The 16,020-nt window shown below is 36.1% G+C and overlaps 1 protein-coding gene across 9 annotated transcripts in view; it reads right to left on the reverse strand.

Annotated features, from left to right (window-relative positions):
• APLF (aprataxin and PNKP like factor) overlaps positions 1-16,020 on the reverse strand; it is a 37,568-nt gene that overhangs the window by 6,190 nt on the left and 15,358 nt on the right. For 6 of the 9 annotated variants that reach the window (XM_083828205.1, XM_083828207.1, XM_083828204.1 and 3 more), the window contains exons 4-10: positions 15,174-15,321; positions 14,211-14,337; positions 12,941-13,098; positions 9,828-10,216; positions 8,368-8,439; positions 3,523-3,648; positions 1,099-1,145 (exon numbers count right to left, since the gene is read on the reverse strand). In XM_083828205.1, the coding sequence (XP_083684331.1) occupies positions 1,099-1,145; positions 3,523-3,648; positions 8,368-8,439; positions 9,828-10,216; positions 12,941-13,098; positions 14,211-14,337; positions 15,174-15,272 (1,018 nt within the window). In that variant the 5' untranslated portion in view covers positions 15,273-15,321. Of the gene's footprint in view, positions 1-1,098; positions 1,146-1,622; positions 1,716-2,758; positions 2,817-3,522; positions 3,649-6,001; positions 6,055-8,367; positions 8,440-9,827; positions 10,217-12,940; positions 13,099-14,210; positions 14,338-15,173; positions 15,322-16,020 lie in introns of all 9 variants that reach the window. The other 3 variants (XR_014581276.1, XR_014581275.1, XM_083828203.1) reach the window with 3 other exon arrangements.

The raw sequence follows: 16,020 nt of genomic DNA on the forward strand, positions 1-16,020 counted from the left end.
TTATAAACCATTCCCTCCCCACAACGATCTCACTAAGACTGGTATTATTAAACAAAAAATTCAAGTACTTCAAAGTATTTAAGCATTTTACACCATTGCTTCAGTAAATGCAATTTCTCCTTACTAATGTCATAATCCCAATTGTTTAAGTAAACTACATGATCATTACGTGTCCATAACTGTACTGCCATGAGTTGTTCTTTATTGCATTGGGATTTCACATGGAAAAAACTCCAAGTGCAATACTCAAAAAAAAGTACAAAAATGCAAATTTCGATTTGAATTCTTTAAGAACACACAAAACAAACAGAATCTCTCTATATTTTTCAACAATTACGGAAATAGGAAAGACTAGTACAGTTCAGAATAAGGAATCAAATTCAGTTTTAGTTATATTAAAGGAAGGAGGCATTCTTGCTATTTTTACTTTAGAGCATCACAAGACTTAGAAATTGTGTTACCCCAGAAATTCCTATCAAAATAAAAATACAAAGCAAGAATGAAATCTCAAGATATAACACTCCTCGCAGCTGAAGCATTTCTGTGTACATATTTTGCTATGGGGACAGGAGAAAACAGGAGAAAAGCTGTAAAAATAATTTATTGCAGTATCCATTCTAAATGTTGAACACTTCAGTAGTACCTACGCATATTCCCAGTTTTCATTCTTATACTACAGATCTGAACAGAGGGTAGAGATCTGGTAATATCACAGCATGCCATGTACATGGTATATGTATAGCCATTCGTGAAACTATTTAGATGCCGTATGGCGTTGGTTTTTTTTCCCCCAATATCTAAGATACAAGAGCATACAAACCATGTCAATTCTCTGACCTATCTTGTCTCACTTCAGTCAATAAACACTTGAAGTGAGCGCAAGTCTGAAGTGGCCAAGCAGCCTTCCTTATTACAGACAATGGCAAGACCTCAAGCGTAAGAACAGCAAGAGTGCAATGCAATGCAGAGTAAGTTACAAATAGTGTTTTTCGTTTCCAGTATCTTACAGCATTGTAATCCAAAATTTTTGTATCCATTGCTGGTTTGTTCCCCCACATACAAGCACTTTGAATTCTATTGAACAAGGTGTGATATTACCTGGAGGTGCAGTGTGCTTGTATTCCAGCTTATGCTGTGGATTCTTCCTGCAAATAAAACAGCAAAAGCATGATTTGTCACTGGAGGCCCAGACCTCCTTGGTATTTTGTGCATATAGTCATAGATCAGAAAGCAATGAACGTCCTGAAACGAGAAATTAACTCATCAGCAAATTAAACAGTTTGGGAAAATTGCAGCATTTATAAAGAATTGATTGTCTTAAAGGACCACACAGGAAGGCGACAGGAAGAATTACTCCTTTCTACAGTATGCTGCTGCAATCCAATAAGTTCCATTGCAACTTTGCATTGTCTTCTACAGAAACAATAGCATCAGAGCAATGAAAGAAAATTTGAAGACAACATGCTCTTGGACCTCCAAAATATGCTTCCCTCATTCAAACTGTGACTAACACAGGTAATCAACACGCACCAATTTAATTCGTCCCTCCCACACCCCTCCCAAAACATTTATCCAACGCTGGATAAAAGAAATTAACTTAGTTTAACTTGTGTTGTGCTTACCTTGTTAGCATACTACAAGGCTTTTCTCAGGACTGCATGCTAAAAGAGTTTCAATCCCATTTATTTTTGCTCCAAAAATTTAGATGTTTCTAACTTTTTAAGAAAACCAGTTCAGTTAGGTTATTTTCTGCTTCTGAAAATAAATAGCAATTAAAGACCACTATTCCAAAATGACACTCCCTTTGGCACTCCCTGAAACTTGAGACGAATTTATATAACTGCAGTGTGCATATACTTCACAAAATACCTTTGCCACAAAGACTGCCTTTGTAAAACCATTTGCTTATGTGTTTTATTCTTCAACAGAACAGAATAAAGTTACTCTTCAGCTAAAAAAAAAAAAAAACTTATTTTTATCACCGCTTGTAACAAATTCAGAAACTTCAACCAGATTTATAATTCTACCCGTACTGCCAACCTGAAGTATATTGTGTACACATTGATATTTATCTGAATGAAAAATGGAAATATTGCTTCCTACAAAAAAAAATAGGCAGTTTTTTTCTGCACCATTTCAATGTTTTATTACTATCATCAGTATCAGACCATTCAATCCTAAATCAAGACATCATGTTTAGATCATTCTCTCAATTACACTCACTTCAAATAGTAGCCAATAAATAAAGACAACAAAAAATATAAGAAAACTCTTCAAACTTCATCTGTTGGTAAGTTTAAAGAATTAGCATTGTTTCATGAATGCCTCATATTCTCTACCCCAAAAGAATTAAATACAGATCAAGAAGTCATGAAGTTATATACAGCACAGAGGTTGTCTTTTCTCTGTGTTTTGTTTTTGGATAAGTAACCACTGCACTGCTGAAAAGCACATTGGTAATTTCATTACTGGCATAAACTTTTTTTCTGCATTAGCTAAATATAGTATTTTTTAAAAAAAAAACCAACTACCCTCTTTTTGTTACTTTTCATAAAGCCACTCTTTAGTATTATCATCATCATGCTTTCTGGAAGAGATTGTAGAAAATGCTCAGACATGATCTCTATTAAGAGCAGCTGTAAGTTTCAGTATGCTCTCCCAGAAGTGCTATTTCCTCAGAAAATAGGCTTTTCTCCATTGTGCCAACTACACAGTAGCCATTAAGATTCAGATTGAATATTAAGAACTATTTCTTTACCATGAGGGTGGTCAAACAGTGAATCAGGCTTCCTAGAGAGGTGGTTGATGCCCCAAGCCTGTCAGTATACAAGAGATATTTGGACAATGCCCTGAATAATACGCTTTAACTTTTAGTTAGCCCTGAAGGGGTCAGGCAGTTGGACTCAATGATCTTTGTAGGTCCATTCCAACCTAACTGCTCTACGATCTGCTAAATAAAGGTGTAAAATCTAGACAGTAAAGAAAAAAATATAGTAAAACTGTATTTTTCAGAAAATCAGCAGTGCTTAGAAGAAAGTGCAACACAGTGAATTCTGGATTCTACACTGCTGCTACCTGAATTATGCTTTCTATCAAATACTGATAAACATAAAATAGAGCTTTTGTATAGTCTCAACATGCTTTATCAAATTTTAAACTAAAAATGATAGATCATGAAAAGCACGTAGGAATAAATTGTTTTTGTAAAAGAATGGTTAGCTATACAATGAGAAGTGAAAAGGGTCAATTTCTATGCTACTGAATACTTTACAGAAGTCAAGAATTCATGTTTGCTAGGCTGAAATCACTACCAAATGTTTTGCAAATATTTTGCTGCTCTGGAAGTAGCAGTCTATCCACAGTAAACTTTGGAAAGCAGCAAGAATTTAAGAAGAGCCATAATAATATACTACCCTCACGAGTTAACATCAAGAATTATTCATTACTCTAGCATCACTAACTCCAGGGGAGAACAGTCTTATTCTATAAAATATGGAAAATTATTTATTTACTGCTTCTTACCTATAACAAGTGGTTCCATACGGACACTCAGGACGGTTATCATCGTTACCTTCAGTTAAAATATCTGTTTCATGATAATCATCATCGTTAGGGTGACTGAACTGCTGAAAGTGAATGGGATTCTTCCTGCAAAAAGATGAATACGTATATTGAGAACTGACTGTTCTGTTTAAACATGACAAGTGGAAATAAGAATGGCATTACCGAGTAAGTGGCAACTCGTTTTTTGATCGTTACATAAATAGGAACTTTTACTGTTTAACTTTATGCAGACCCACTTTCAGGATAACAGAAGTTAATTTTTGTCTCAGCACGTGCTCCACAAGAAGGTAAAATGGAAATTTTCCTATTTGCCTTCAGTTTTTACCTTTCAGATCTCCAACACATGCACAACCTACTGAAGTAATCATACAGCATGAATTTTGCTCAGTGGCTGACTGTGGAGCTACAGAAGCTTTATATAAAGCTACTAATGAAGCCTCAACTTGAGTCAGAAGGGCCAATGTATGGTAACTGCAGAAATGTAGACTCTCTGCACACTTGGGAGATTATGTATAGCTTCAGACAATCTGTCTCAACTACTACTTCTGTTGCATATGCAAGTTATTACTCACTTGAACACCACCACATTACTCCTAATGTCCACTGGACAGTACATTGACCATGTTGTCAAGACTGCCGTGGCTACGATGACTTTTTTTTGAGGTATCCAATTATAATCTGAGCAATAAGGACAGGAACTTGTATGGTTAGGACCTAAGGGCTCTGCACATAAGCTGAGTCACAACAGTGTAAGCAATGAGAGCACATCCTTTTGTTCTACAACACTTACACAGTTGAATCCACAAAGAGCAAGTAGTAAATACACACAGATCACTGAAAGAACATTTTAACTGCTTCTAGTCAATAGGTTTGCATGCACACCATACAAGACAAGGCAGCTGTAAATGCCACTTAGAGAACAGTTAGCTTTATAAAACTTTAAGTGATGATAAAAAGAACACAGAAAAACAACTGACTTCATGAGAAATTCATGTAACAGACCAGAACACACTACAAAAATTATGAAGTTAACATACTGTTACTACAAGCAAACCTACTTTTTCCCTATGATTTCTTTTAGGAACACCTTTTCCAAGCATAACTTTTAAAAGCAGGCAATATGAGATATTTTAAAAAATGATTTTCCAAAAGACTTCCACAAACACTTCAGTGATTTACCATACTAACTCCCTGAGTATATAATCTTCAATGTGTTTGTGCAAATTATAAAAGTGAACTGCTTGCCTCAGGCAAGACGAGTGACAACTTTATATTGCAGGATAATTACTGTTTTAATTTATACTTGTTACAGCTGCGCTTATAAACAAAGCCAGGGAAAAAGCTAGCTGCATATAGAGCTTCCCAACTGTTCACAAGTATTCTTTTCTTTAAATTCACAAATACCTGCTACGAACTTCATATGGAACAGCTGATGTTCATTTCAGCATTTCAACTACCACCGCAAGAAAAAGTTGTTCTGTTACAGCTTTGTAAAATGATTAGTTAAGCACTGTGAGCTTTACTAGCCATTCAGGCCTCCTTCTAGGCATTTGAATAGGATTAGAAATTTAATATCAATACTTTTAGACCCCATTTGCCTGGTATCTTTCACTCAAGGAACACAAAAAGCAAACTGAACTCTTCAACGAACTAATTATGAAAAAATACAGCATCCCTTGGATATATTTACACAGGTGACAGTTTTCTCATCATGGTCTTTTCTGTTAATTTCTGCAACCTACAGGATAAGTAAATACTGTTTCACTAGAAATCATTGCAAGGTTGCATTTACTTGCCACTTATTCCAGCATGAGTTCTCAGGAAATGTCACTTCTTATACCAAATTCAGGCCTTACGGAGCTGACTGCTCATTTCTTTTCCCATTTAAAAATAAATGAGATGAAACCAAATCGTTTTACTTGCTCTCAGTTCTAAATGCATAAAGCTAAATTAATAGCAAAATTTGCAAGAACTTAAAGTCATCTGAGACATAATTAATCTCCTCAAGGGAATATGGAAGCAACTAATGTTCTGTGAAATATTTTTTGTGGTTTTTTTTTCCTAGAATAAGATAAGATAGACATTTCATTGCATTCACCGAGGAAAGAAGGCCTAATAGCTACCACTTAGACAAACTACTGTATTTTAGGAGATGCACATTTCCTTTCAAAGTATTTCTTCAAAACCTACTTGAGCAACAAAGTTCTTATTTTGCTCCTTATTAAAACAAATCCAAACAAACCCCAAGAGAATAAGGGAAGAGGGAGGAAGAAAAATGAAGGGGTTTATATGTACATCCCACTTACTAAATCCTTAGGCTTACGATTCTTCGGGGTGGTAGATGATGTTCCACAAAATGTGTGTTATCTATGGAGCATCTTAAACATGTTGTACTTCAGATGCTCAGGATTAGTACAAACGTCATCTTTTATCTTACCTTTACCTGGATAACTTGTGCTTATTCCACTCCTATGTGTTGTCCAATGATATCTAGCAAAACAAATATAAGCAGAGATGTGCATAGCTTGTATAAAGTCAGCATCCCATCTCGCAAAAATCTAAAGCTTACGTGCACATCTCTTCCGTTCCGTTTGTTTTGAATTTTTAGGCACTAGATATTTAACCTGTTGTAATATTTAGATATTACAACTAAATATGCTACAACTTGAGTTGCGCTCCTATAACTGCTCCCTCAACTTACGCTTAGATTTTGGAAAACAGTTTAGAGAAAGGCCTGCTGTATGCTGGGAGTAGCAGCATTAGGTCAAAGCAAGAGCAACAAGTAGGGAGGACACAACGGCCAAGAAGGGCTAAAGGCCAAGAAGCTGTCATCACCTGCAGCTCGCTGCCTCCTGCAGCCATCACCCTTGTCTACTGATTGTCTGGCAGCCTCTTTGGAATCCACTAGCTTATGGAAATGGCAGAGAAAAACTTCCAAGCTGGAAGGTACAAATATGTCAGCCTAACCAGAAAGCTTTTGGAGTGGATCCAACAGCAGCCAGGTTGCTGAGGTTTATATGCTGCCTAAAAGCATATTTTAAGAATAAAGTTATGACAGATTTGCATTCTCATAAACAGTCATATTAGCACACCCCACAATTACTGCAATTTTGCTATGCTTCACAGGAGCTCTGAAGTTGCAATGCAGAAAACCATGCAAGTAGAAATGACAAGAATCAATGAAATTGTCTCAAACCCAAGTCGAATATTGCTCAGTGAAATATTTAGGACAGCTTTTCATCTGTGCAACTACCAAAAGTAACTTAAAAGTATTCCTAAAAATCAGAAGATGGGGTTTCTCCCATATCTCACTTTTCACAATCACAGAGGCACCATTCACATAGGACACACCTAACGTTTATTTTCTCAGCTACTACAGAAACTGATAGAAAAGATGTAACGGATTGCCAGCACTAGCTATAAAGCCATAGAATTCAAGCTTGAAGTTATGCCACAACTGTGCACATGTACTATTTTTGAGTTCCAAATTGCAAGTTTTATTAGAAAACAGAACTCAAAAAAAAAAAAGGAAATACAAGTTTTCAGCTGCTGGATTTACAAGTTTAAGGTGAAAGGAAAAATAATAAGTTTTCATAAACAAAGAGCAAAATGTTTGAAACAATGCACATACAAATCCAAAGGTTTATTGTGCCCTGCTCTGACAGCTATGGGAAAAAATTATACACATTTAGTCAGAACACTGTAGTGCAAACAAGCAAATGAATAAAAATATGGAGAATTGTGGGTTATAGTTTCAGTGATGAAGGTCTACCACACCTTCTAAGCGACCCTTCAAAAAGGGGGTTGGCTTTGGATCTTTTGCTTGTTTGTTTTACATTCCTTCTTCTTCCAACTTTGGAAAAGCAAGCAACAGACAGGAAAAAGAAGAAAAGTATTCAAAAAGCTAGCCACATGACAACAAATACGGTTTTGCACAACGTACACAGAGCACTTCGCCTCCTAGCGGTAACAGCAGTTTGTTACAGTTTGGTAAAGCTTCAGGCTATCTCAGAAGCAGAATCCAATACTGAAATACGATGACAAAAAAGAATCTCTGGAATGAGACGTGGATATCAACCTCAATTCTTTCAAAAGCATTGTTTCCAAATCCATAAATTAGTAAACTGAGCCACAGGTTCAGAACTATTTCCAAGATGTTTGTATTTCTTAGAGAAATCAATAAAAATAATAGAGCTAGCATTTAACCCTTTCAGATCAGGCTGTTTTACTACACACTTACCAAAAGTGCTCTTAACAGGAGCTTATAAAATAAAGACAAACTCTGAAGAGCACTTAGTCTATGAATAAACAACATTTTACGAATAACAAACATATCTGACCGGAGAGCATTTGCAAAGCCTAAGGATTTCAAGAGGGTTGGTGGTCTGGGGTTTTTTTGTTTGTTTTAAAACAGATTTACTTCACCCAGAAAAAACTTCAAGGAAATGCCACAATTACCAAAACAACACTCACATAAGATGTTGGCCCCTGCAGAGCAGCTTGTTAGATAGTGTTAAAAGATATTTTTCACAGGGCTAAGCGATGGAGACAGAAACCAACTACCCATTGTACTCAAAAGAGCACTCAAGGCAGCTCCTCTTCCTTAGGAACTCAAACTATTTTGGCTCAAGAAAAATGCTACACAATGAAAAATTGAATATGCTATAGATTATTTCCTTTAAAGCATCCATTCACAATACACTAAGTACACGTTCTGTTAAAAATACGGGTAACTGAAATGACTTGCTAATCTCATAAAGTTTCCTCGAAGTCAAAGCTGATGTTTTGGTACTTCATACTTACAGAGTAAGATTTTCTTGTGTATTATTCCATGACATGCTTTTTCTTATAACGTGGTACTTTCTGAAAGTATTGCTGCCAAAAGTTTTAGAATAAAGACCTAAGAACAAACACGCACATGCAGATTCCTATTCCACACAACTTTAACTAAAATTTCCTTTCTTAAAGGTTAGAAATCATTCAGTATATCAGAGCATTAAATCAGCTTAACCCCCATACGTGGGAAAGCTAGCCTGAGAGGAATTAAAAGTAGCTGGGCAAACTAAATGACGCATTTGTACTATTGGATCAGCTTAATTGTCTAACATTTTCATTATATTCATTAAAGGCAAAAATAGAGGTACATGAAAAAGATGCATGAAAACTAGAAATTTGACATGACTTAACACAGCAGCTTTAAGCTTTTGATTTACAAAGTTATTTGCACATTGAGCATATACAACAATACATTTACTTATGCTAGTCACTGGTCTTCCTACTCTTCAAGCCCCCTGAAAATCACTGGGCCCACTGGCCGCTTCCTGGATTAGCCTCATCTTTTGTACTTCTGATTTATGTGGTTTTATCCAGAGCTCGAAGTTGCCTTCTACAACAGTTCTCTGGCCATTGGTCTGGCCTCAAAACCACCACTAGGTTTGACTTAGCAACAGGTGGCGCTCCAAATCTTTTTCCAGGCAGAAGAAATTAGCAGGAGTGCATACACTAAGTTCCGATGTTTTAGAATTCCCCTGGAACATCTGTGTCACACGGAAGATATGTACGACAGATCTTTCACCACAAATTGAGTGTTAGACAGGGAAGAAAAAAGATTTCCACTTGAAATACACCAAAGAAGCTGACCAGGTAGGGGTTGAAAAGGAATATGCAAGTATGCTTATTGTATTCCCAGGGAAGAAGTAGAAGCTGAACAAGAAAACCTGACTGGCGAAGTTATAGTAAAAATAATTTTTGATTACTTGGGGATGATAAGACAGTATTTTAAACATTCAAATCATAAAGCATGCAATTACTTCAATAAATACAACTCTCTCCTGTAAAAGTTTTATCTGCTAATAAAACAAGCCTACAGGTCCTATGTTGGGCACCGCAGCCATTTACACCTCTTTTCCCTGCTGGTACCTGTACTTGGCTAGTACATGCAGGTTTGTTATTTCTTTTCTTTTTAAAAATGGACCTCTTTTTTTTTTTTTTTTTTATTTCCTACAACACTTTGTTTTGTAATTTGCTGAAGTACTTCATCCCTCTTTTGGGTTTTATTAGCAGTTAACAAGACCTCCTGGCTCCTCCTTTTACACTTTTAAAGCTGTATTTACACCATTTATTTCTTATCAGTCCCATGCTTACCGAAAGATTTTTTTTTTCCCAAATCAAACCTTGCAGTGACATTCTTGTTTTCTCTTCCACAGCTAATAAGTTACTTCTTAATAGTATGCTAACTTAAGCTAGTTTTAATTTTGTTTTACCTGTAACAGCCTGTTCCATACATGCAAGGTGTCCTCTTACGCTTGATCTGTTTGGAGCTTTCTGAAGCATCTACAGTTCTGGTTGTATCAGAAATTTCAGTCTCATAATCCAGATCTGCATCAGGCTCATGAGTCCCTTCCTGGGCACCAAAATATTGGGAAATCCTGCCCCAGAGAGCTTGTTGGCTTGTAGAACCAGTGATCTGTTCTTTGTTTTCTGATTCCTCAATTCTATTTGTTTTATTGGAGATCTGACCTGTTGTTTTAGACCGTTTACTATGCAGCTGCCTATCATTTTTCTCCATAGCACTTCCAGTTTTTTTTGTTTCAGTCTTGCCATTTCCTTCCATGTTTCCCATGGTACTCTCAAGAGGAAATCCAGATGCATTCTGTGGAACAAGGTTACATTTTGAACAACCTGAAAATTTACACTATTCAGAATTAAAAGCATTAAGGTCAAACTCTATCCCATGTTGTCATTCCAGTTCTCAAAATCTTCTTCTCCACTTTTCATAGTCAAAAAAGCTGCTACACACAGCTGCCAAATGGAAGGTTTAGGTTAAAAATCACACACACAATATACAGAAAAACTTATCCTAGAATTTGCATCCTCAGCTGTGGTTCCCTCACAACATGCATAAGCACCTCTCTTACCACCTCAACCTGTAAACAGTCTAAGCATTTTAGTTTAACTCTAGATTAAAAGTACTGTTCCTTAAAAATGAATGTGGGTTATACATGTGAGGATATAGTAATCTAGAACATTCCTGTATGAGAATCAATTTTAATTATTAAGTGCCAAAATATATTGGAGATATATACACATTAAAAAAAATAATATTAATCTGTATATGAGAGATATATCGGAACCAATACATATACACCTTGAGCTTAATCCTTCCCCGAAGATATCTGCAACACTTCAGCTCATGACTTCAAAATAATAAAAAAAGCTTGTCGGGCAAAGATAACAGTTTTGACAAATACTGCATTTTAAATTAAAAATATGTATATATAACACTGAAAGTAAGAGACACTTGCTTCAAATAAAGAATAGGAGGAGAAATAACCAAGACAAAAACAATGTCCCAGTAACCAAGACATTATCTGGAAGCACACCTCTATTGAAGGCTGAGCTACTTTGATACACTACGGAACTATTCAAAGGTTTATCCTCTCTACAGTTCCTTCTCTGAAGTTCCAGCTCCAGTAAACTTATACTTCGTTTTCACTGATGTGTTTGGCAGGGACTGAAAGTCAGCTGGTAGTTTTCTATTTGATCTTGTCCCTTTCAATGCAAATCTGACAACATGTAAACCACAACTGAAGACAATTATATATGAACAGCAATGTGATTAAGAAAGTACAAATTCAGCATTAATATCAAATGGTCCTGACTGCAGTGTATTTAGTGAGTCAACTCAGGGACAAAGATGACTTTTATGAGGCTCCCAAACTAAATGCTTAAACAATTGCAATTTAGGAAGTAAGCCTTCAGGTGCAAAACGACGCTTTTTCTAACTTGCTGCTCCCACTAGTGACTTCTCACTACTACATACTTTACTCTCCTTAGACATACAGAGGAAGATGATTCAACACTATCAGAGTTCTTATAATGACTCATTAAAAAACTGTTCGTAATCATGGAAAAAACAAACAGCATTACTTGCACTCATTATAACGTGTCTATGACTGCACTGCCATCTGGTGGATGGCTGGCACTGTGTGTTAGGATTCGTTTCACTTCTTGCCCTACAGCAAATTTCCTTCAGTCAGCTGAAATGTGACAGCAGAAGAGTGATTTTGGTTTTGATAATAAAATTTAAATGTTTCAGTTTTCTATGACTTATTCGTGCAAGTAAAAGTAATAATTATTTTTCCTACAAAGCTCAGAAGGCAATTTCTTACACTATGCTTCAGATAAAAACTATTTATGAAATTTTGCAGTTTCTAAGTATGAAGCCATACTTATTTTCTCCTATTAAATAAAACAATTAATTATATAGTCACTCACCTTACAATTTGACAAAGAAAACAGCACTGCAGCTAGTATAAATGTTCCTCGCCAACAAAGCTCACCATTCAGAACACTTTTTCAGATTAAGAGATCCTGTTATATTAAAACTACCTTGACGGGTAAGCTCAAACTCTCCACAAGTAGATCATTTCATTAACCTCAAGATTAAAATAATAATAATAATAACAACAACAACAACACACCACTTGTCCGTGTCAGAACTGATAAAGCATACAAACGAATAGCATTCTATCAAATCCTGTAACAGATCAAGGCAATCCTAGAGCTAGAGGCTAGGAACTCCAGGTTGTTCACTTAAAAATCAGTAAAAGCCTTAGTTTGTTCTCACCAGAAGGTGTTTTGAGGATCATTATCAATGACAAACATCTTTTCATTATTAGCAGTGTACTATCAGTAAGTATGTAACTGTCCATAAACGCAGTTTTACTTTGAAGACATACAGCCTTCATTAACCAGTCAGTAGGACTGAAGTCTGTTTGCTCATGACCACAGACCATTCTGGATTTCAGACAACTTTCTTTCCTTTTTTGATTCCTGTTGAAATAGCATAAACACATTCTGCCACCTTTCTACAAAATTTAGCAGTTGATGAGGCTTGTATCATAATTTTCTGGCCATAAAACTTAACCAGTTAGAATGGCACCACTTTGGGGAAAAAGTCCACAACTGCGTTACGTCAGTGTCATACTATCACCTACCGCTGAAAAGGGTTCTCCATAAAAACAAACCAAACTCCAAGCCAGTTAGCATGGCTAGCAGACCAGTAATTTGGCCCATGCCTCTCAGGCCGCCTGCTGTAAAGCAGAAAGTCTGGGATTTCCATGGAACATGCACAACCTAGATTCCAGGTCCCAAGAAAGAAGCGCAGAAAAACACTTGTTACCAAGTCTCCAAAGGCATCCAGAATCCTTGCAGCAGAGCTGTCCAATGAACTGGCATTTCAAAAACAACTGTTAAACACAACAAATCACAAGCAGAACACATAATTAACATTGCAAACCCAACCTTACACTATGACATTGCCAACTAGGTTCTTATTTTTGAAATACAGGTTTTGCTGTGAGCAAAAAGTTACCTCAGATGAAGGGGGGGACAAACAGCTCCTTTCCTCTTCATCTATCAAATTCTCTTCAATTTCAGAAGCTAATCTTTTTCTCTGCAGCATGTTTACATCTGATTTTAATGATTCCATATTGCTTTCTCTCCTTTCTTGGCATTTTATCTTTCTAGTACCTAAAAAAAAAAATAATAATACTTTTGGAACACAACTTCTACAGTGAAATCCTGACTGCAGTAGAAATCTAAACTTATATCTGCGTAGAACACCAGGCAAGAAGTGTGAGGAATAGCAGCAGTTGCACATGCAACTTCCACAATTTTTTCCACTTCCTGTACTCCCAATTTAATTCTGCTTACAGGAATAAAAACTACTTTTTAGATTGAAAAAAATTCAGAGAAAGCTTGTTGGAGAAAAAAGGGGGCAAAGGATATTCTGGACCAACTGTATCAGTATGACTGACAATTAACCTGATCAGCTCCTGCTGTGTAAATGGTAAACAAAATACCCTAGGACTTTTTACTACTGACCTTTCATATAAATATCACTTCAGATTACCAGCTTATACAAGCAAATTAATTATGACATAGTAGAATCAAGGTATGCCTACTTGCCTAGAGAATCACATCATACTTTATTATTTCATCAACCAGTAACTGACAGAGAAAGTGAATGTTGTGTCTCTCTTTGGAACGCTTCATATCCTAGAAAACCAGGAGGTCTCTGTGCTGAAGTATCTTCTGCGTATACAGCCAGGAAAAAGCTAGGGCCATGATACCATTTTTGTTACGTTTCCATCTGCTGCAAAACGCGTTCAGAAAGAAGAAACTGATATTAGGAGAACCTAAACTACAATGGAATAAATTGGTTACTTGTATGTGGAAAAGGCCAGGAATTAACAGTACAGAAACTGTGTAGAATTTACACCCTTTGCAAAACATAAACTTTTTATAGAAAAGGACTCCACCAGGACACCGCATTGTCAGGTGTCCAGAAAGAGTACTACTACCTGGCACAGACAAAAAAACACAACAAAAAATAATAATAATAATTAAAAAAACACTACCAGGGGAAAAAAAAAAACACAACAACAATCAGAAAGAGCCCTGTTACATCTCCTCTGTCATTAATCATATGGACAACAGAATTAAGTTTCTGAAGTCTCTGTCTCTTGCCAGGCACAGAACATGGAAAAATAAAGTAATGAATTAATATTTTCTACCACCACAATTATCATTTAAGAAAATGAGATCAAAGCGCATCAATGTGTAGTGGCATGCAAACCTACCTCCTTTCACTGCAGGCTTAGAAATCCTCTCAACCAGGAGGTCACTTTCCAGCATCCAAGACGGAAGCACCCTCTTCCTTTGAATAGATTTTGACTGTTCATTTTCATCATCATCACAAGGAGGAACCTGAAACATTATTTACTGTTTAGTTCCTTTTACTAGGTACAAAAGAGGAGATAAAAACTAGAACACAAGTTTGTGCGTGATTATGTCCTTCACACACAGCCTGGATTACTACAGTAAGGGCTGACATTTATTGGACTTACTTGTTATCTACTGTACAATGATGTTGCCCAACATATCCCTATTTTAGCACAGTGATGATGGATATACAACAGAAGCTTTAAGAAAAAGAATACTGTACGGAGCCAGAGGGATTATCAGACTTTCTGCAGGCCATTTTTACTCAGTAACAATAAAACCAACAGACAATGCTAGCTTTGAAAACACTATTTTGCTGGACGAAATGCTGGCTGCCAGGGAAAAACAGAAGGGCTGTTTACTTGTGCATTTGTTAGGATTTTGACACCACCACTCCATCACAGATATATGATTCAAATGAAACAGGCTGCTAGTACACTCACAGCCCGTACAAGGCATCTACAGTCTAACTATAGTATCTCCAGATATAAATTTCAGAGTCTTTTACCCTGGCTGGAAGAAGAGCCATTTGTTACCCTGGGCCTTCAAACATACTTGCGAGCAGTTATTGATACATAGACCAGAATTTAAGACTGTTTTGCAGTACTATGTTCAGCTCTAATATTGTTATGCCAAAATCTTCATGTAGAAATAGCTACATGATTTTTGTATATTTCAGAGAACAAAATGCCGTAACATAATCATCATAAACAGAAATACACAATAGAAATTTATTCACTTTTCAGGAAAAAGAATTTAGAAAACACCTTTGCTTCATTTTCAACACATGCTTGCAAATATTTAAAAAATTAAAGACCCACCAGAAGCATAGAATTAGAGTCATTTTGTCTTATTTTTGCAATTCCCTGCATCTCAGAGGTGGAACACGACGGCTCTACTAATGACAGACTACAGGACATCTCAACAGGATGAACACTTGCTGCTGCTTCTGCAACCTCTGGATTGTTTCTGAGAAAACAAAGTAATTTTGTTGAACAAACTCATCATAAATATGAACACGTACTTTTAACCTGAACAGAGGCTGATCTGAACTTTTACCATTAATACACTTCTAAATAGAATCTAACATACTCTTGCATCAACTAACAAAGGAAATCAAGATACCTTCTTGTTTAACTTCCATTGAAAGAACTTTGAATGAACAATTTTCCAATCATTGCTGATCCTTACTGCAGTGTTTCTGTTGACCGAGTATCTAATTTGTAATAGTCAATGCCATGATAAAACTTTGATGAAGTTGAAGTTACAGCTTAGAATCTGTTTTTACTATAAATCAGTTTAATTGCTTATATTAGCTCCCTCCTAAATACGAATTGCTATGTGCTTCTTACGAAATAAGAAACAGATTTTTTTGTACGAATTACCTCCATTTACTTCTCACTTTCATCTTTGAATTCAAAAAAGTTATTTGACTTTACAGACGTAACGACTCAAATTCTTTAATCAATTTCGTGCTGCATTTAAGACATTTGCCATTGGTCATATATTAGAAAAAAACGGTTTGCTGTGTGCTAAAGTTAAGCAACATTTGCATTACTCAAAACCATTATATTTCATTTCAAGAGAAGTTCAACTCATCCTCAAATTTAACACTTCAAAGAATTTACTGAGTGGAGGGACACTAAAAACAAATCCAAAACCCCACAT

Source organism: Anser anser (assembly GCF_964211835.1).
Source record: "Anser anser genome assembly, chromosome: 3".
In the NCBI taxonomy this organism is placed as follows: Eukaryota; Metazoa; Chordata; class Aves; order Anseriformes; family Anatidae; genus Anser; species Anser anser.